At 37.9% G+C, this 21,803-nt stretch overlaps 1 protein-coding gene across 1 annotated transcript in view; it reads left to right on the forward strand.

Annotated features, from left to right (window-relative positions):
• Window positions 1–21,803, forward strand: part of LOC137258514 (kinesin-like protein KIF28) — a 67,810-nt gene that overhangs the window by 21,078 nt on the left and 24,929 nt on the right. Inside the window, exons 4-19 of the mRNA XM_067796214.1 lie at window positions 2,358–2,374; window positions 2,896–2,918; window positions 4,220–4,341; window positions 5,009–5,087; window positions 6,050–6,116; window positions 6,820–7,006; window positions 8,081–8,233; window positions 8,888–8,985; window positions 9,171–9,268; window positions 9,799–9,949; window positions 10,321–10,399; window positions 10,681–10,781; window positions 12,146–12,351; window positions 13,417–13,562; window positions 15,185–15,328; window positions 15,784–15,937. Coding sequence (XP_067652315.1) covers window positions 2,358–2,374; window positions 2,896–2,918; window positions 4,220–4,341; window positions 5,009–5,087; window positions 6,050–6,116; window positions 6,820–7,006; window positions 8,081–8,233; window positions 8,888–8,985; window positions 9,171–9,268; window positions 9,799–9,949; window positions 10,321–10,399; window positions 10,681–10,781; window positions 12,146–12,351; window positions 13,417–13,562; window positions 15,185–15,328; window positions 15,784–15,937 — 1,825 coding nt within the window. The remainder of the gene's footprint in view (window positions 1–2,357; window positions 2,375–2,895; window positions 2,919–4,219; window positions 4,342–5,008; window positions 5,088–6,049; window positions 6,117–6,819; window positions 7,007–8,080; window positions 8,234–8,887; window positions 8,986–9,170; window positions 9,269–9,798; window positions 9,950–10,320; window positions 10,400–10,680; window positions 10,782–12,145; window positions 12,352–13,416; window positions 13,563–15,184; window positions 15,329–15,783; window positions 15,938–21,803) is intronic.

The raw sequence follows: 21,803 nt of genomic DNA on the forward strand, positions 1-21,803 counted from the left end.
CACAGTGTCAAGAAGTCCACATGGATCAATAAACAATACTGATTTTACAAGTCAGTATATGATCAGTTGAATGGTTTTAGTGACAACAAACCCTGAAGGAGAGAATGTATGAAAATGTGTACTTTAAGCTATCTTTGATGCAGATTTTGTCCATATAGGAAAATCAAAAGGGCCAAAACAAGGGATGTCAGTTATTTTTAGGGTCCTAACATGTAAGTGAGTTCAGTTTTACACAGCACTCAGTTATATTCAAGCTGTATGCCTGTGGTCTGTAAATAATTGAGTCTGGACCAGACAATCCAGTGATCAACGGCATGAGCATATCTGCACAACTGGGATACTGTGATGTCAACCAAGTTAGCTATCCTGACCACCTGATCCTGCTTTTTATGACAAGCATAGGTTATTGAAGATCATTTCTAACCTAGATCTTTATGGATCCCTTACATGTAACACGTGGGTCATGAAAAGTAAAATGATAGTGTAATGGTATACATTTCTGAACTGTAAGATTCAGGATTCCTTTATGTAAAGGAATAATGTATGTCTTTTCAAGAATGTGCTCCTATCAATAATTTTATACACACTTCATGTTGTAACATGCATTCTCTGACCAGGTTATACAGTTGTGTTTGTTTGCTGTTTATTGCTGCACTCAGCAATATTCAAACTATAGGACAGCAACCTGTAAATAATCAAGTCTAGACCAGACAATCTAGTGATCAGTATCAGAAGCATCGATCTATGCAATTGGGATTTAATGACATGATTTACAAGATTGCGTACCAGTATTTCAGCTTGTGTGCCATGCTGGAGAACTATTGTTTTATTTCCATGTACGGTCAGGGCAACATATATTCAGAAGAGTTGACTACAGTGTTTAAAAAATATAGAAATAACAATTAAATATATTTTATTTTTTTATATTAATACATAACATATGCATTGGGAGCTTAGAAAAGTAGCCATACAGCATATGTTTGTGCTTTTTTTCTCATCTCATCTTAGGTCTTGCTCATCACATCAACCATTAGATTTTATGGTTCTGATGTCATTGTCTACTGTGTGCTGTCATGATAGCTTGAATATTACAGAGTCCAGCATTATGCATACTCTGCATTAAGTATATATAATACGATGCTTGGCAAAGACAAATTAGGACTGCAAAGGTAAATAGTCTTGTCTGGTGATGTTTTATTGCAAATTTGTCATCTTTGTCACTGGCAAAGTTATAATGATGTTTTCTAATACCACCAGAAAGAAGGTTTGATTAAAGTGCAACCTGTAGACATGCCAACCCCCTTATACCATGCCATCCCATCAGGATTCTTGATCTGAAAAGGTTTGAAATAGCCCATGCGGCTCCTCCCTTCAAGATTGTGGGTAACAGAACAGATTTGATACAATCAATGTCGCCCTGCTCTTCGAGTTTAGGGGGAACAGAATAGGTTTGATACAATCTACGTTGCCCTGCCCTTCGAGATTAGGGATAACAGAACAGATTTGATACAATCAATGTCGCCCTGCTCTTCGAGTTTAGGGGGAACAGAATAAGTTTGATACAATCAATGTTGCTCTGCTCTTTGAGATTGTGGGTAACAGAACAGATTTGAAATAACCTATGCTGGTCTTCTGCATTGAGATTCTGCATAAGAATTATAAGTTTTCCGACTGCCTGTTGTTCAAGCCCATAGCATAGCTTGGGTTTAGTTACTCCCCTGACAATCTTAGCTGGTTGTAAGGGCAACTAGATGAATTAGATGGTGACACATGAAATCATGGTTGATCGTGTGTTATCATTTCCGGCCAGTGAGGATCATTGCTCACAGCATAAATCACTGATTTGTCATGTTCAGAATGTTTACAGACAAGCAGCTCAAACTTTAAGATCATTATCACTCCTAGAACTTAAACACAACATAACACTCATGTGCCATGGCCAGTGTCAGGCCACAGAAACATAGCAAGTGGATCTCTTTGAATTAAGTAGGACTAATATTTGGTGTACTCACAGTCAGTATAATGAGCTAAGCATGTGGTTTCTGATCATCTCATCGATAAACGATGACAAATATTTTAAGAAGAATGTGGACAATTGTATGGATATGCAACTTCTTCATTCTGTATAGGCGGCGTTTTGACATTGATTCTGACATTTTGTTGTCAAGCATTAGAATCTATATCAAAACAATGCCAATACAATATAAACAGGTTGTATATGCGTAAATTTGTCCTCATTCTTCATCCCAACTTTTTGATACCAATCAAAGAAGAAATATTTTAAACATATCACTAAATAGTTCTTGCTCTTTTGTGGGATTTATATATTTTCTGACAAATATCTGTTTTCCTTTCAGATGAAGAACCAAAAAAGGTTAGTATGTTTTATCTCAGATATTTTCTTTGCTACTTTTTTCTGGTATCAACAACATCTATGATTTTAAAGTACAGTGCACTCTGTCCAACTCCAACTCTGTCTTTCCCGGATTGCTCTAAATACCGGACTGAACTTATTGTCCTGACATAATCTTTCTTTACAGGAAATGTCTGTGTAACTCGGACTGCTGTCTAATTTGGACTTTGTAGTTGGTCCCAAGCCAGTCCGAATTAGACAGAGTGTACTAAAGGATGGTACATACATGTCTGTCATGGTAGTTTGACAGTGTTACAGTAGTAAATTGGACATGTTTATAATTGTCATGTTTGTTTTGATTTATGGTTCTGATATAGGTGTTTTATTTTAGAACTGGGTATATAATAACAGTAGTCATCAGTTTATTCAAACAGGGGTCATTGGAGTTTAAACTCGAGTTGTACCTGGAGTTCAAACACATTTTGTAAACAAGTTCATGGAGAAATAAATATGTATTGATTTCATTGATCTGTTTGTTTCAGTTTTCCTTCGATTACTCCTACTGGTAAGTTGAAACAATTATTTGTAATTGTGGTAATACCTAAAACTCATGAAAGGTGGTCACATTTCTTTGTTTAAACTTATTCATTAACACTGGTAGCATGGTGGCAAAATTGAACCAAAAGGTAACTTATTGGGGAGGAGAGTGTTAAAAATTAGAATAAAGACTTTTCTGTCTATTAAGAACCATTTCTTATGAGCTGCTACAGAGAGAATCTCACCCAAGTGTCTACTGATATCAAATATGTCAACACAAGTTGATAAAGTAACAAATATCCAATGCTTGCCAATTATATTTTTACCTTTATCGACGAGTGTTGATATAATTGATATCAGTAGACACGAGGGTGATATTCTATTTATCATTCAAAATTGTTCTTCATTAGTTTTCTATGAAAAATGTACATCTCTGAACACAGCATTAGATTTGCAGTGCAATGATATCATAGCATAGCATCAAGTTCATGACATCATAGCATTGTCAAGGCATCGTGCAAAATCTACTTCCAAAGCGATATGTCCTAGGAGACATTGTCTGATCTCACACAAATGATATCACCTGAGGGACACAGTTTTGGATGATAAAATCAAATCTCATGCACTTCATTTTTTTTCATTTAAGCTAGCAGTAGAGTTGTAACTGTAGCATTTGTCATTTCTAATTTTAGATATGTCTTTTTTTTGGTCAGTGGTATAATTATGAAAATGTTAACACGTTTATGTATAGTCTGTAGAAAGTCATTACTCAAAGAGTCTGGGTGATATTTATGACAGATATGTAACTGATACCTTCACACAAACCAGTATACCTGCAACAATTTTCAAATTTCAATTTTCCACATTTAAAATGCATCATGTGAAATTTACCCGTGAAGGTCCCCGGATAGAATAGGCCTTCAGCAACCCATGCTTGCCATAAAAAGCGACTATGCTTGTCGTAAGAGGCGACTAACGGGATCGGGTGGACAGGCTTGCTTAATTGTTTGACACATGTCATCAGTTCCTAATTGCGCAGATCAATGCTCATGTTGTTGATCACTAGATTGTCTGGTCTAGACTCAATTATTTACAGACCGCCACCATATAGCTGGAATATTGCTGAGTGCGGTGTAGAACTAAACTCACTCACTCACTTTTGCAAAATTTTAACATGCTGAAGGCTGCAGATTGAATGTTTAAATAAATATGTCTGTAAATGATTCTGCATTGTGGTCTTTTAGACAGATGACATTTGAATTTGAATTAAGAAGTACAACAGTTTGGTGTTGATAATGAGAAGTTATATAATATTTCTGTTTGACACAGGTCACACGATGGCTTTGTGGAAGAGAATGGTTTGCTGGTACCACTACCAGGATCTAACTATGCAAGTCAGCAACATGTGTTCAGTGACCTAGGTCAAGGCGTGCTGGACAATGCCTTTGAAGGTCAGGATCACTTACTGATACAGCATGTATGCATATGTCTGACGTGGTATGGCGGTATTATGTACATTACCAGTGATCACCAGGGCATTTTAGCAGTGATTTCACCGTACAGATTATGTCCCTTTGGGCGTACCAGGATGTTATGATTGTTGGTTTTTAGCATTTTCTTGCCTTTGTGTGTCAGCACCATACTATAGTTTGGCATGAAATGCATGTGGACCTGGTTTAGATCCAATTGATCTCAAACTTTTCAAGTGAATGTTTAGTCAGACAACCTAATCACATTGTAAATCACCAATTTTATGCATTTGTATAAAAGAATCTGTCTATGTAACTGTCAACGAAATAAACTGCAGAACGCAGACTGCTTTCAGAGGGAGGGAGCCAATGACCTGTAACAGCAGCAGTGTTAGGTCAGAAAGGTAAATGCACGTGCAGTTCATGATAGTTACTTGTTCACTGCACAGTGATAGACCGTTTGGATCATTCACATTGACTACTTCTAGCTGGTTTCAGTTGTTCAACGCTAGAATACTGACACATTATGATTTTGCATACCAGGTTGTTTTAAAAAGTTGTATAATGTTTTGTTTTTTAATGAACTTGAGAATATTTGTGCCAAATTATGACAGGTTTACAATAAACATGGATGTGATGGTGTTTACAGGTTACAACTGCTCGCTGTTCGCATACGGCCAGACTGGCTCAGGAAAGTCGTACTCCATGGTTGGTTATGGAGCAAATAAGTAAGTTCAGCGCAGTTCTGTTGAGATGAAATACAGTGGAAGTTGTCGAAACTGGCATCTGTCCAATCTGGCAAGTTGTCAACACTGGCATAAAATCTCAGTCCCATCACTGGCTTGAACATTCATCTTCCGCTCTACAATCCGGGACATTGTCTAAACTGGATTATTTCTTCAGTCCCAATGAATGCCGGTTTAGACAGCTTCCACTGTACATGAAGTGAGTTTTAATTCAAGACTTATTTGACTTATAAAGCTGCAAGCATGCACTAGTGTGTGGCTGTTTGGTGTCCAGATGAATGACAGTTTTATAGTGACAGTTTTACAAAGCTTCGTAATGATCATAACTCCCAACCTTATAAACAACAAACTTTGAACAGTCTGTGTAAATGGGGGCAATGGGGTAGGCTAGTTGTGAAGTATTTTCTTATCAAGCACAAGGCCCAGCTTTGATTCCCGACATGGGTACAGTATGTGAAACCCATTTCAGGTGTCCCCTGACACAGTCGCCTTTTATAGCAGGCATGGGCTGCTGAAGGCTTATTCTACCCCGGACCTTCACTCGTTTCCCGCCATGATATTGCTGGAATATTGCTGAAACTCCCTCACTCACTCATTCACTGAGTGAATTACTTCACTCACTTCACCTTCTCTGCTGCTCTGCACAGGCTCTGCACACAAAGAAGAAGCTAGAAGTAGCCTTGACACTGTATAATAGAATCAATACATGTGATTCCTTGTGAAAGTGTTGTGTCCTTGAGCTCTAATGAATACATTTTTCCATTCCAAAAAGAATTAAGATTGTGTAGGTGATTTCTACTCAAAAGAAATCAAGGGCTCCCTTATTCCTGTATATGCCAGAGTTATTCTGTCTTTGTTGTAGTTTTGATATAGTTTCTCAACTGTATTGATGCCCAGTATTTTGACAGTTTAATGTCTGTATGTTGATTCTTATTTGTTTTCAGGGGAATAGTCCCAATCACATGTAATGAGCTATTTAAGACAATGGCTGCCAACACAGATCCTAATAAGGTAAGTTTTACTTGAATGTATACGGTATCCCAAAAGTCTGTCACAACTTTCAGACTTAATATTGTAAATCTTTGAGCATGTGGCGTTTCAAGGATTTCAGTAGCGTATTCAAAACATAAAATCGTTTTCCCAAAAGTAGACCCGAACTATGTTGAATTTTCTTTCTTGTTTTAATTTTGATACACAGCATACAAGTTTGTCTTTCTGTTGGTAAAAGCTGTTTTGTTTGGAACATTTTTTTTTCGATATAAAAAGATCTCTTGTGAAAGAATTATTCTAAGTTGTACCTTCAACTCAAGTTGTATTTGTACTTCTCTTCAACCAGTAATGAATGGGTACCTGATAGGACGATGTGGCAGGGTGAACAGAAAACTTGTTTCAGCATTTGACCAAATGATGGATTAAGAATTTGATTTGGTCAGAATGATTAACGATCTGCTAACATTTCAGTAAAGACCCTTTGATGTCATACAAAGTGGGAAGGAAATTGATAGTGTCTGTTACTGTGACAGAGGTTTGAAGTATTGAAGGGGTACTCGGTAGGATAACATGACAGTATCAACAGAAAGATCACACCAGTTTAAGATCATAATGGGTAGAGAATTTGATTCATTAAGAATGAACCCCATGATATCACACAAAATGTTAATAATATTGATAATGCAGGTTTAAAAAGATAACTTGCCTGTTTAATTTCTGACAGAGGTTTGAAGTGACCTTCTCCATGCTGGAGATCTACAATGAGCAAGTTCGTGACCTTCTGTCCAAGGAAAACCCCAAGGGTGGACTCACGGTGAGACAGAACCCCAAACTGGGCATGTTCTATGTGGAGAATCTGAAGCGTGTGCCAGTTGGAAGCTATGAGGAGATAGAAAAGAGAACTGAACAAGGTTTGTTGAGAAAAATCTACAAGACTCTTGCAAATATTATAATGACTTCCTTGTATCTGTAAAAAATTAAATAGCATTAGTAAGAATTGTATTTATGATGTGCTAAACTCCATTCACTAACAAATGCACTAATACCCCAGATAACCCTCAGCCTGTGAAATGTTAGAATGTTAATAGTCACATAAATGTAAAATATGGACAGTTGAAAGAACTGTTGGGAGCCATTGCTTGGCAGCTGTTGAGAATGTTCCTTAAGCTTCGTCAGTACCATTGGAATTTAGTCAGGACCTAGTGCTAAAGGCAAAATATTACTAATTGTGCAAAAACATCAATATGAGATTCAGTTGGTCGTGATTGTTGTTCATGGTATCAGCCACTGGTTTAGCCAGACAGATATGGTTATTGTTATTATATAGCTTAAAGGTTGTGGAGTGTACGTAGAGGTGAGTTGCTTTATGGTATTCTCAAGTGGGGTTTTCCTGTCCAAATTTATGTTACAGACTGCAATGATTGAGACAGAATAAATTGTTATAAAAAATCCATCACCATGAGTTAAATCTTTAGAAATAATATTGATTATGTTTATGTCCTGGCATCTGTGTATGTAGGTGTCACAGGTGGCCCATTGGTTCAAAGTGCCACGATTCACTGAGCAGAGTTGCTGCCCTTGGGCATGTTAGGAAACTATGTCCAAGAAGATATGTTTCTAGGTTTCTCAGTCCAATAGCCATTCTCAATGGTTTCGCAAAAGTTGTAAAGCTGTTAGACCAGTGTCAGGGCAGTGGGGTAGCCAAGTGGTTAAAGTGTTTGCTCATACTAACGACACAGGATTCCTAATGTAGGTACAATGTGTGAAGCCCTTTTCTGGTGTCCCCCACTGTGATATTGCTTGAATTTTGGTTAAAAATGGCGCAAAACCATACTCATTCACTATGATCAGCATCAGTTCAGGATTTCATCCCAAATACAGCCGAAGTGCCATGATGTAAATGAAATACTTCGTCTGTAAGGAAATCTAAATTTACCCACTCACTGATTGATGTGTTTTGACGAATCCTGGAATATTTTTTCAAGGTACGGCAAGTCGAACAGTTGCCTCCACCAATATGAATGCCACCAGTAGTCGAGCTCACACTGTGGTCACCATCACGTTTGACCAGATCATCAAAAACGAGACAGGCTCTGAGACAAAGAAAAGCAGCGTCATGAACTTAGTGGATCTGGCTGGTACGTACATATTTCAGATACCTGAAGGCAACATATGTCATATTTGGGATTTCACTTTCTTAGTAAAGTAAAAGTTCTGGTACTTTTTTGGGTTGAGTCCCATCCCGAATTCGAACCCGCACCCTCAGAGTCAGGCATCTAATTGTCAGCACACGAAGTCGGGCGTCTAGTCAGCTATTGAAAGTCATGGTGACTGAGCAGGATAGGCGTCTGACTTTGTGTGCTGACAGTTAGGTGCCTGACTCTGAGGGTAAGAAAGTGAAATCCCAAATATGACATACGTTGCATTTGACCATTCATAAATGGCATTGTGTAATAATGATACCTGAAGGAGCATAGGGGTAGTCTTGTGGTTAAGGTATTTGCTTGTCACGTCATAGATTAGGTTTCAATCCCCGTATTTCCTTAACACGATCAGAATTGTCCTGCACACTTCTACGAATATCTTTGTTAAAACTATAATTGTCAACTAAGTTGGAAATTTTATTACATTTACAAATAGATAAAACACCACCTGTTCCTCAGTTTCATATGTGGATGACTTTCATGAATCTATTGATTCATCTGCTTAAGACATTGATCTAATTTTGCTAAACATATGCATCCACAAATATGTATTTTGTTTTGCTAAGTATATTGGCATGCCTGCTTCAGGTTCTGAGAGAGCTGACAGTACCGGTGCCACAGGAGATCGTCTAAAAGAGGGTGCCAATATCAACAAGTCGCTATCAGCTCTTGGAAATGTCATATCGGTATGTCATTTGCGATTAGCCACCTATCTTAAATATTAATTCCAAGCTTGGTGCCCAAAGAATTTTTCAATATTATTGTAAATGGGAATGTTTTCATTTGATTTGGAATTTGTACTGTCATTTGATCAGGTATAAATCCTTGGAAGCATCTTGTAACCACTGACATGTGTTATTGCTGGCTTCAGGCACTGGCGGACCTGTCTATGGGGAAGAAGAAGGTGATGGTGCCATACCGAGATTCTGTCCTCACCAAGCTGCTCCAGAACGCCCTGGGAGGAAACAGGTCAGTGTTACATCATTACCGCCTCAGACCCTTGATCAGTGAGTGGCAGACGGCACAATTTCACAGCGATCAATCTGCTTATGCAGATCAATCTGCTTCTGAGCTATCTGTAAACCTTTTACAATGGTAAATCCATGACATGTGTCCTTAGCTTGCCACGTCAAATAACTGTTTTCAAAGTATTTCAGTTGTTGGGAGTAAAACATATATCCGACACTCCATCTTGTTGATTGGTTCTCTTTGGATCCCCTTGCAAAGCACACCAGCATGTCACTAGCCAGGGGTCCGTTTCACAGAACTCTCATAAGGCTAAGATCTTGTAACTTTTCACGTAGCATTTGCACCTCCTATGCCAGGTACAAATGCTACAAGAAAAGTTACGAGATCTTAGGTTTACGAGAGTTTTGTGAAACCGGCCCCAGGGTGCCAGAGATAGTTTGTTAAAACGTGTGGCCAGGATGGTTGTAGGTCACTCTGCTGTCCAGCATTTGCCTCCCTTAATTCACCTGATGCCATCTGTTTTATTCCAGTAAAACCATCATGATTGCTGCCCTGTCCCCTGCGGACATTAACTACGATGAAACTCTGGGAACCTTGCGATATGCAGACCGTGCCAAAAAAATTAAGAATCAAGCTGTCATTAATGAAAATCCACTCGACAAAATGATCAGAGAACTCAAGGTAAGAATGCCATTAACAGTTGTCAGGTGAATAGCTTGTGTCCTACAACAGTCACTGTAAATGCTTTTGATGCTGAAAGATGCTTAATAATACTGCATTTATCATGTGTTGCTTCTGAAGATTAAGAAATCTTGGTATAAGCCCAGGTTGATTAATCATGAGGTGGTACGAGATTTATGGCACTTTATTTCACGTCAGTATATCCTGTTGAGTATAAATTCAAAGGCTGTGTGGTGGAGGATGACTAGCCACCAGGTTTAACTATAGTTAAATGTAGTCTTTAATCTCTTTTGGGTAGTACACTTACATGAACAGAAATCAGTCTCAGATGTTTTGCAGGAATTGACTTATACGAGAGTGATGTATTTCAGGAAGAGAATGACAGACTAAAGCGTGCCCTGGAAGGGGGAGGTGTCATCGGTGGTGGAGATGTAACCATGTCACCAGAAGGTCAGTTGACCAGTTAGATATGATTTGTTGTCAGGTGAATACTTGTTTAATGAACAGATGAGTTTAGTACGTTTCAAAGATTCGAAATATACAAATTCTAACATTGTTAGGAGGAAATGAAGAGAACAGATACTACTTGTTGATTGCTGATATTGTCAGAAATATTATATTGTTTGGTTAAAATTGTTGTCGCTGTTGTTGTTGATGATTTTCTTTGGGCTCTCATAGCTGATGCTGCTGATCTTGTTGCTGTGGTTGAGAGTCTTGTTCCATTGTTGCAGACCAGATGCAGATGAGGAAGAAGATGGAGGAAGAGATCCGGGCACAGCTGATGGCCAACCAGCAGCTCCTCACGGACAACACCCAGAACTGGGACCAGAAGGTAGGCAGCTCACCCTCTTCCATGAGGTCATAAACTCTGCAATAGTGAGTGAGTTTAGTTTGATGCTCTCCTCAGCAAATATTCCAGCTATATGGTGGCGGTCTGTAAATAATCAAGTCTAGACCAGACAATCCAGTGATCAACAGCATGAGCATCGATCTACACAACTTGGATATGATGACATGTGTCAACCAAGTCAGCTAGCTTGACCACCCGATCCTGTTTGTCGTCTCTTACGACGAGTTTGAGTTACTTAAAGACCAATTCAGGAGTACACAATAAGTAAGAGATAAATGTTTTCTACATGAATTGCAGAACCTATGTTTTGGAAGTTCACTCACAAGGGTGTAGACGATCAGAATGTAATGTTGGGGGGTCTTGTAACCAGTAATGGCCATTATAGTAAAGCCAGTGTTAGCCCAGACACAACAGTTTATGTACCATTACCCAAGAGATAGTTCATGTGAAACTGTACAGCACAGTCTGTACTCTATTAAATAACTAAAATAACTAGGTAAGCTGGCGCCTTTGATCTCTCCTAAGGCTGTGATAGTTTAGTCTTCAGAACTGACAAATTTTGTCTTCATAGGGTCCGTGTTTGTGCAGAATCAAGGGAAAGTTAGGTCCTGAGGGAGTTCTACTGTTTGTGGCTCTCATTCGAAGACAGAGAGGATGTTTGTTCATGCAATCAACCACTGTTTGGCCTCACCTCACCTTATTGTTTATTGGTTGCTATGATGTACCTGGAATATAGCTTAGTCATCTTACTTCAGGGGAAAATTCACTCAACCCTTGAAAATAGACTTTCTCCACCTTTCCGTTAAAGTGTCCTTCCATGGTTAGTGCCAATGGCAACACATTCTGTACTTTGTGGTAGTACTTCTTTATCTCGATTAACATTGATTCACACATGATGCATGGAAAGCATGTAAATCTGTTTTTCTTGCGTCGTCTGCAAACTCCAGTGATGGCTATGAAAGATTTGCCTTGCATTCCAATAAATAAATTTTGACAAAATGTTCTAATTTAGTCCCTGTGAATATTAAGAAGGGGAATTACACTCCAGCGACTTTACTAAGACAATACCTGTGAAAAAAACAGCAAGATGCAAGATTCAAATCGTTTGATTCACACAGGTTCACTGATGTGTATGATCTGGTACCCATGCATCAAACAATTCAAATTTAACATTGAGCTGTTTGGTAAGATAATTATGTTGTTCACTGGTCCCTCAGAGCCCATGGGTTGATGTACCCTTGATGTCTGTTTATGTTGACCAGTGACCAACTTATAATGTACACCTGTAAAAATACACTTTAAAATTGTAGCATCATTCAAAAGTATATTTTGAACACCTATTCCAGTTGTCCGAGGCACGGCATGAAACAGACGCAATAGCTCAGGCTGAAAACCAAGAAATGTCAAAGAAGAAGACAATGCCTCACATGGTCAACCTGAATGAGGACCCCATGCTTTCAGGGGTCGTGTTCCACTTCCTTGAACAAGGGGACACAACTATTGGAAGGAAAGATGCCAACCCACAACCAAAGATTTGCCTCAGTGGACTCAGGTACTTATTCTTAAACGTTTTGAGATGCAGTGAAATTTTATTCATGTGTGTTCCTTGAACTGGAAATATTGTTTATTAAGTTGATAACTGCTTAACCAGCAGACTTACCATAAGACGTTAAACCATGGTACTTGTTGGTCCCTGCCTGGCGCTCAGCATTAATGGGTGCAACATGACTGGTCAGCTTGGAGAGTATAATGTGTCACAGTAGGGTATTCATGCTTAACTGCAGCATTCTGTCTCAGCTAACTCTATAAAACCAGCATAAGTCTGGGATAGTACAGCAGCCACACATGCACATATCATGCACGTCACCAAAAGAGCAAGATATTCTAAGCACAACATTAAGCCCCATTTTAATTCACTTCACGTCACATTATGTAGACAAAAGTATACCAGTATCTTCAAGACAGTTTGATTTGATCGTCAACAACATATATGTTAACATGTTGATTGGTACATTACCAATACATTATAGTTAACTTATTCATGATTAGGTCTATCAGAGACACGGATGGACCAGTCATCAAAATCACTACTATTCCGTGCTTGTCCTTTGGACTCTCCAGAAAATTGTTGATTCAAATACCACTTCGCCCTAATCATGTTTGTAGGCCTATGAATGCCTTCCATGTGCTAGTGGGCTTCCAGTTGGTGTTAAATGACTGCAACCTGGCATCTGTTATGTAACTGTAATACTGTTCTAACTGGAGTTAAACCCACCTCACTCACTCACTCACTCACTCACTCACTCACTCACTCACTCGCAAAGGGGAGGGTGAGGTAGCCCAGTGGTCAAAGTGGTCCGCAACTGTGATATTGCTGGAACATTGCTAAGGTAGCCAAACACTAAACTTACCCACCCACTTGCAACGAGCTCTTACAGTAAAATGGGTTGGGTAGCCTAGAGGTTAAAGATTTTGCTCATCATGCAGACAACTCAGGTTCAATTCCCTGCATGGGTACAATGTGTTTAGCCCATGTCTTGTTAGAATATTGCTAAAAGCGGCATAAAATTAAATTATGCTCACTCACTGTAGCATATATCCATGATTTCCTCCCCAGCATCCAGAAGCAGCATGCAGTTATCTACAACACAAATAATGGTGTGGAGATAGAACCTGTGGGTAACCATGGCGCCAAGACAAAAGTGAACGGGCTGCCGCTGACAGGACGCAAACAGCTGTGTCATAAGGACAGGATTCTGTTTGGTGAGTATCTCCAGGAACGTCTTTACTTATATCGATACCACTAAACATATTTTCTGTGCATGATACAAAGGAAGTTTAAGGTTATGGTTAAGATTGCTAGGGTTAGGGTTAGACCGATATACAACAACCAGAAGTAGCTGAAACAATAGTACCAGTAGAAGTAAAGTGCTGGCTTCTTTAAGTGGTGTCTAGAAGCTGGTATGAAGAGGAACGATTTATATGGATCGGCAATTTCTTTATTGCATTGGATGCAACATTTTGGAATAGATGCAAGTGACGATAATGCTAGGATATCTATGTAGCACACATATCCATGCAACTTACTAAGTGCATGCTCAAGGCGCTGGTGTTTGTTTCCCTCGATCATTGGATGTCAATCTAAGCTTCACATTGTATTATCAATCCCAACTTCCTGGGGAGTATACAAATGTAGCTGCCACTAGGTGCACTAAGTTTTATCATGGCTCTCTCATCCTATCTGTGACACATAGTCACAGTACTTTGTCCAAGTTTACTGCACGTTGCCGTACCCGCAACTAGGTGTATGCACATATTCATGTGGCCACCATCTGGTCATATACCAACAGATTTGGGCTTCTGGGGTACAGGGTTGTGACAACATGGAAAGAGTCTGCACACAATGTTGACTCCAAGATTTTTACACCTGGTCAGAGGTGGGCTCAATCCCTGCACCTTCACCTTCGTGGATCACTGGCCTGGCACTTCAGCCACCTTGCCCACCGCGTCCCCAGTGGTGTCAGTATCTAGACCAAAACATTGCATCTGTTGCGATGAAGAAGTTGTTTTTCCATTAAACATGTTCCTCTGTATCTACAGGAATCTATCACAGACAACTGTTCTTCAGTGACCCATGCTAGCTGCAACAAATATCTAACTGGATTTGGTGGTTGATGTTTATGAACTTAGCCCACTTAAGTGGATTCCTGAATAAGTCCTAAAAATAGGGTAAATCAACAGACATGTTGAAACAACAGTCTTACTTTCTTGATTTCCAAAACACTCATTTTGCTTACTCATAACCTCTCACTCACTCCAAAAAACAGTGAAGATCCAGGTTGGAATTTTCAGCAACCCATCACTGTCGTTAAGGGTGACTAATGGAATTGCAGGGCTCCAGATAATTTTTCAACATGAGGAGTACGTACGCCTTATTTTTTCAATGTAAGAGTACTGAATGGAATTTAATGGTGTGTAAGTAATCTTGTGTTTCATTTCATATATGCACCACAACATTGCTACTATTGTGTAAACAGGTCAATAAACAGTAAAGCAGTACTTTTCCAGATAAATATGTCCATAAATGATTCTAAGACTGTACACCTTTGCTTTGGTGCGTACGTTTTCTGATTTTTTTCTTATCGTATCATGCATATTTTTTATCCATACATACGCTGATACGGCCCTTATCTGGAGCCCTGTGGATCAGGTGGTCAGACTCAGTGACTTGGCTGACATGTCATCATATCCCAATTTACAGACCACCACCATTAATTATTGCTGAGAGTGGTGATAACCAAACAAATCACTCACTCACACACTGAGCATTCAAAAGAAATTTTTTTTTTTTAAGAGAGTGTGACTAACATTTCTCTGTGCTTCAGGTTCAAACCATCTGTATGTATTCATGAACCCCCTGAAGCCCGAGACAGATGTGGACCTCCCAGCTCAAATCACGTGGGACTATGCCCAGAAAGAGATTGCTCAGGCCAAGGGTTTTGCCACAGGGTCAGCAGGCATGACAAAAGGCATGTGTCAAATGAGAATGTTTTTATTCATCTGAGCCAGTTTTCAATTTAAAAGCTAATTTATAAGAACAGAAAAACTTTCAGAAATTGTAAAAATAGGATCAATAGGACTGGCTACAAGAGCCAGTGAAAAAAGGTTTACGTTGGACTACTTTTGAAAAAGCAAGCTACTACCCCCTTGTAATACAAACCAATAATATCAGTTTGAAACTATGATTGTTTGATAAACAACTTTTATCCCAAGTTTAATAAAATTGGGAGATTTAAATGCTCAAATGGCAGAGTAAAATCATGAAGATTTGCATTTTTAATTTCACTTTATTCAATGTACTTTTTCTGTGTGTTTAATGCCAAATGCAGCAATATGTTTCCACTGCGAAACAAAATATTTGCCAACAAGTATAAAACACTCTTTGGGTTTGAGTTTTCGTAACTGGATATGGTTTGTTTAACAGAACAGCAAATCGCTCAGGAACAGATCCTTGAGATCCTTCCAATGGTGTCGGAAGTCAATGCTGTGTCAGAGGAACTCAACAAACAGAAAAACTTCGAGGTCGTCCTGATCTCCGCAGCAGCCCAGGAGGGGCAGGGTGGCCAGAAGGGAACCAGGTACGTCCCATGTCACATTATATTCCTGTCTCAGCATTTCCATCTTCAGTAAATGAGTTTTGAAGCAACTTTCCAGCAAAAAAAGCTAGAATTTGACTTTTAATAAGATTTGGTCACACAGCATTGTGAAAGAAAGAGTGCCACCTGCATTTATTAGTGATGATGACTTTATTGAGCTTTAGCCCCTGTGGTCTGAAAAACCACAATGTTTTGTACAGAGTTATGTCCCTTAGCTGACAGGAAATTGAAGCTACTGGCATGCCCATGTCGGCTTGTTTCAGAGTTTACAGCAGGTAATTGCTGTGTCAAATATGATTAAGTCATCACAAGGCAGTACACAGCTTCTTTTGTTGATATTGTCCTGTGTGAGAAATTTCAGTTAGGTGAGAATTATGCAAAGGCAAGTAACCTGCAAATTCGAGGATAATGATTGAAAAGTTTTGATCTCATGAAATTATACTTTCTGTGCTCTGTTTTTTTTATGAATTATATAAACACATTGATCATAATTTACTTTCAGTTGCACTTCTGAACAAAGTCATAATTTTGGCATCAGTCTCTACAATTTATTTATTTATGTATATGTTGATTTAAGACATTAAGATACAAGAATATCATGTCTTCAATAGTCTCTAAGGAGTTAAGGATGTGAACATTTATTAAATAAAGTAGTATAGACAATGGGGGTTCTGGGCCGCAGAGCCAATTCGCCTGCAAATTTGCAATAATCATTTAATATTGTTGATTGAAATACAATTTGTGGTGATATACTATGTACTTTCAGGGCAGGCATTTTCATACCATTGTATGTAACTGTTTGCAGTTTTTGATTGAAAACATGTAGCAGTGTTTGCTGTTATAACTTCACATCATGCTATGGAATGGTTTCACCAATGCATGTAACGCCTGCATGTTTAGTTCATGTTTATCATCCAGGTTTCTGGATGTGGAGAGTTATCTCCCTTAGATGTTCCAGAACCCAAAACCAGCATCACTTGGAGCTTGTACCCTTGTCATGCTTTTATAGAAATGACTGAAGTTCTGTTAAAACAGCGATAAAACTAAACTGCTTACTGAGTAGAGGAGAAGCTTCACAGCTGGCAGCCATTTATTAACACAGTAAAGAGCCCTATTTTGAAGTCCATCAAAATCAGTTTTCCATCATCTTAGAATTTTCTTGATTTTTTTTTAAACTGACGTATTCTTTTTATTTATGTATAAAGTCTTAGATTCAGTAAAAAATAAAAACATGCATCCAAGTATGTTGTACTGTCACCTATATATGCCTATTATAATTCACACACACTGATTTTGCTGTTTTGAGAACTAATCACATACATAAGTGTTCATATTTTGATGAACATCTTCACAGTTTCAGAGTATATATATATCTCTTGTATATTTTAGATTCTGATATATTTATTTTTCATGTTTTAATTAATTCCCATTAGCAGGAACAAGGATGCAGCAAGGTATCTCCTTCCATGATCTGCCAATCCATTCGCTTGTCTTACAGACAATCACTCTCATTGTCAAGCCCAATAATCAGTTGTCTGGAAACCCTTATTTCCCTTAAAAGCTATTTACCCTATGACTAGCTTCCTGTCTATGCTGCTAGCTGCAAATTACTGTGGACATCATTGTGAAATGTTTTCCTAGGAACCGACATTACTTGATAAGTCATTTTTACTTACATATATATTTCCTGCACGTTTTGAAAGCTGTTATGATATATTTCATATTTGTAAAATCTATTTTGTGTATTTGCTTCAATGCTTTGAATGCTTTAAACTATATTTTTTTCAATATATTGATATCATATTACCATATTTCCAGCATTATTTCTGTCTTAGTTTTCTGATATGGAAGGTCGATATGGAACATAGATTCTTTTTCAGCACAAGAATAGTGATGCAAAACAAATTCTAAGAAAGCCGCATATGTGTAACATACGTCCATATTTTGGATTACTCTTTGAGTGTAAAGTAGTACAGATTATGGTACGTTTTCGGGCTTAGTCCCATTGAGGACTTGAACTCACCCACTCACACAGGCACAGAGTCAATGATCTAACCACTCAGCCAGTGCAGATTTCACAAAATGAAGACAACTGGTAGTGTGGATACACATACTTTATGTACCCTCAGACACAACATATGTGGAAAGTGTCTGTATTGGTTCGAATGTGTACTCAGTATCATGTCCTCAGGCATTTTGGTGGACAGTGGTGAGGTAGCTTAGTGGTTAAAGCATTCGCTTGTTATGCTGAAGACCTGGGTTTGATTCCCCACATGGGTACAGTGTATGAAGCCCGTTTCTGTTGTCCCCTGCCATGATATTGCTCACTCACTCACTCACATACAGAATGATTCATTTCAGGCAGGTCTGATAAACAACAGACAAACAAACACTATTTAAACAAACATGAGAACTGAAAAGTGACATTCTCTAATGCTGATGATGTTTTGTGTGTTGTGATAAGACATGATCGACTCCAACGGATGCCCGTTGTTCGAATGAAGAGCAGAACTATTAAGATATCTCGCTACATGTAAGTTCCATGTGCAAGCACACAAGGTCTAGACGTTCTGGTGGGAGATTATAGATGTGGTACAGAAACAGATCTAGATGGAACAACATCACTGAGAGAAGATTAACTTACTAACATCCTTCATTACTTACATCATTTAATTTCAAGAAGAAATATGCCTCTCAAAATAAGTTACAGAACACTTTATTTTGTCATATTTCATATCAAATATGAAAGAATCAAGTGTTCTTTACCTTTGTTTGATTGGTATATAATTACTATAACATAACACAAATTTATATCTTTCTGACATTTGAAACTACTCTGTAACACAGTGCTGTTAATCCTGCTAAATTAAATTTATTTCTATTGATTAAGGATTCCGTATAGAATTGACCATTGTGTAGGAACACTGACTAATGGAAAACATGGTGGAGTGGCCCAGTGGTTAAAGCATATCATGCTGAAGGCACAGGTTTGATCCCCCATATGGGTAAAATGTGTAAAACCCATTTCTTTTTTTTGTATCACTTTGCTAAACACCAGTATATTCATTCACTTACTCTATCTAACCAAGTGTGACCTACAACCATATTAAAATAATACATGCTAATACAGGAATTTTGATGGGAAACTAAGAACTGAACTTGATATTATTAATATAAGTCATTATTTAATATACTAATACTATATCCAAACAGTTTTATAACAGTTTGTAAACATGTTTTCCATTTCATTCTATAGATTTTTATCAGGTTTTGTTTTTGACATTGCAGTTGGTGTAATTTTGTTTCTTTGAATATGGATATCATTGGCTAGCTTGCCAATAGACTAGGCACCTCTTGAAGACTCTGACATTTTTTAAATGTAAGAACAGATTAGCTTGTCTGTGACTTGTAAACGCGGCTGGTCTGATTATTGAATAAAAAGCAACAGAAAGTATGAGCTCAAGGAAACTATGTACAGTGTTCGTGTAATGAAAAGGATCTCATTGTGTAGGATTATACAGAATTGTCAGTATATTACTTCTTTTTTATATGTTTTGTGAAGAAGTTTCATGATACTGTACCCAACAATGTAAATATTCATGAGAGAAATAGTACATTAGTAGTGCAGGAACTATATTTAGAATGAAATGACACTTCCTGTCTGAACTACACTGTACTTTAGTAACCCCCCAGTGATATAATGATTAAAGACTTCAGACTTCAAGAGTAGCATGAACAAAATATATCAAGCTGTACACTGGACATTTCTTGTCAGATAGCATACAATCTCATCTTGCCCCTTAAGAAGCATCATTTTGACCACTGGCTATAATTTTTCATGAAAACGTTTATTTTGTCACTCTGCTTTCCAAGGCAGACTTGTTGTTTGATGTCTCTCTGTAGCTGTAAGAGAGAAAGTAATATACAATACTGTAGGACAGGCAATAGTAGCTTGTCACAGACATGTCACTCATACTGATAATAAAGAACACACATATATAAAGAACTCCCCGCTTTGTTCATCATGACAACTACTAAGGCTACTAAAAGAAGTAACACATGATATTTGAGAAGAAAACATAAATATTTTCAACATTTGTTATAAGGGTTGATATCAGATACTGATATATCTAATAGTGGTGAGTATGATGATTTAAACCATCTACACTATCATCCCCCAGCAAAGCAGAAGAGGATCTTTCAGTCAGGTACACGCAACAAGACTGCCAGCTTATTACCCATAATCCCCTGCATCTGTTGTCATCCGTTGGTTTCTCTTATGTTGGTTTTGGGAATATTGCTAATGTTGTCTTTTGTTTTAACCTTAGATTCAGGTATTTACTTATTTGAAACCAATTATATTGTGTCATATTTTCTCTAACACATTTTGGCTGAGGTTATCTTTCCTAGAAATATGAATGAGTGACATGTGGAGGGTTCAGTAAATTTTATAACGTGTGTGATCATACCGTCTTCAATTTCTACTCTCAAAGAAAAGTTAAGTTTTGTAATTATTTGAAATTCTTATATGTAGCAAAGGTGAAGGTCATTTTGAAAATTATTTTGACTTTATTTTTCTATAAATTAAATCATCAAATTCTTTTCCAGGCAGAAATATTCGGTGTGGGTTGAGGATTTCTCTACTTTTCTTTTCAGATCATTTAAATTTTTTCAAAATTATTTTAAAAGTCTGTGTTATTCATAAATATGGACTGATTTCCTGAGAGGAATGTGTAATGAATAACCAGTCCAAGTAAACTTGTTACACTCCTATACTGAGTCTGACAAATAGTTGTAGGAGGTCATGTCAGGTAACCTTTGAGATTGACCAATCAGAACACAGTTTACCAATCGTGAAAGTGGACATTTGCATATACCTTTTGAACTTTTACCTCAAAAAACTTTGTACCTGAATGATTCCGAATGCTATTTTCCATATGATCACTTTTGGGTGAGCATGCCTCAACAGTGAGTACACAGTCGCTGAAAATAGCATTTTGACAATATTCAAGAATGTCAGTTTGCGGAACTATCACTTAATGGTCACCATGTGAACAGAAACATAAAATGTTTATGGTAGAGGTCAAATATCTGTATTTTATGCAGATTTTCATTTGTTGTGGGATCAGTGTCACTGACAGGAATTTTGTAAGTCCCACCAATGTGATTGATTAGATCCATTTGGCCATCTTGCATTTGATTAGATGGTCATAGGCATGTATCGAGTAATACTGACAGTTTACTTAAACTGAATGAATAGCAGATCTTTTTGTTTATGTTTCAACTTATTTTGTTCCATGACGAAGAGATGGCATTTACTCCTATTCAGTGTTGATCAAAATACAAACCAGCTGTCGATCAACACAGTACCAATGTTGGAAACAACCGAACGATTATGTTGCCTAACTACATGTCATTAGCAACTAGATTTCTTAATTAAAACATTAAGACATTTTGTGCAATCCATAGTTGTTCTTTTGATTTATTCAATGTAAAGTTCTTGAGATGGTCCCTGTTGTCACGTTAGATAGAACATGTAGGTAGCACCTATATAGTATATATTGTATAGAGCCAGGTTGCCATTGTAGCGACATATTACTTTTGTCTTCTCAGTGTGTTCCCCGATGACATGCGGTAATTTTTGTAACTATTTGCATGTGCATATCATATCCCCAGCATCTTGTATTGTCTCCAATGTTGATAGATTATTGTCACATTACGATGTTGCAACACAGGTATGTGTATAGTTGCATGCGCACGCTGTACTGACAAGGCTTATGAATATGTGTGTTGCTCGGTTAGTGTAACGAATATCACACCAATGAAAGCATGGGTTAGAACTGATCCT

Source organism: Haliotis asinina, chromosome 12 (assembly GCF_037392515.1).
Source record: "Haliotis asinina isolate JCU_RB_2024 chromosome 12, JCU_Hal_asi_v2, whole genome shotgun sequence".
In the NCBI taxonomy this organism is placed as follows: Eukaryota; Metazoa; Mollusca; class Gastropoda; order Lepetellida; family Haliotidae; genus Haliotis; species Haliotis asinina.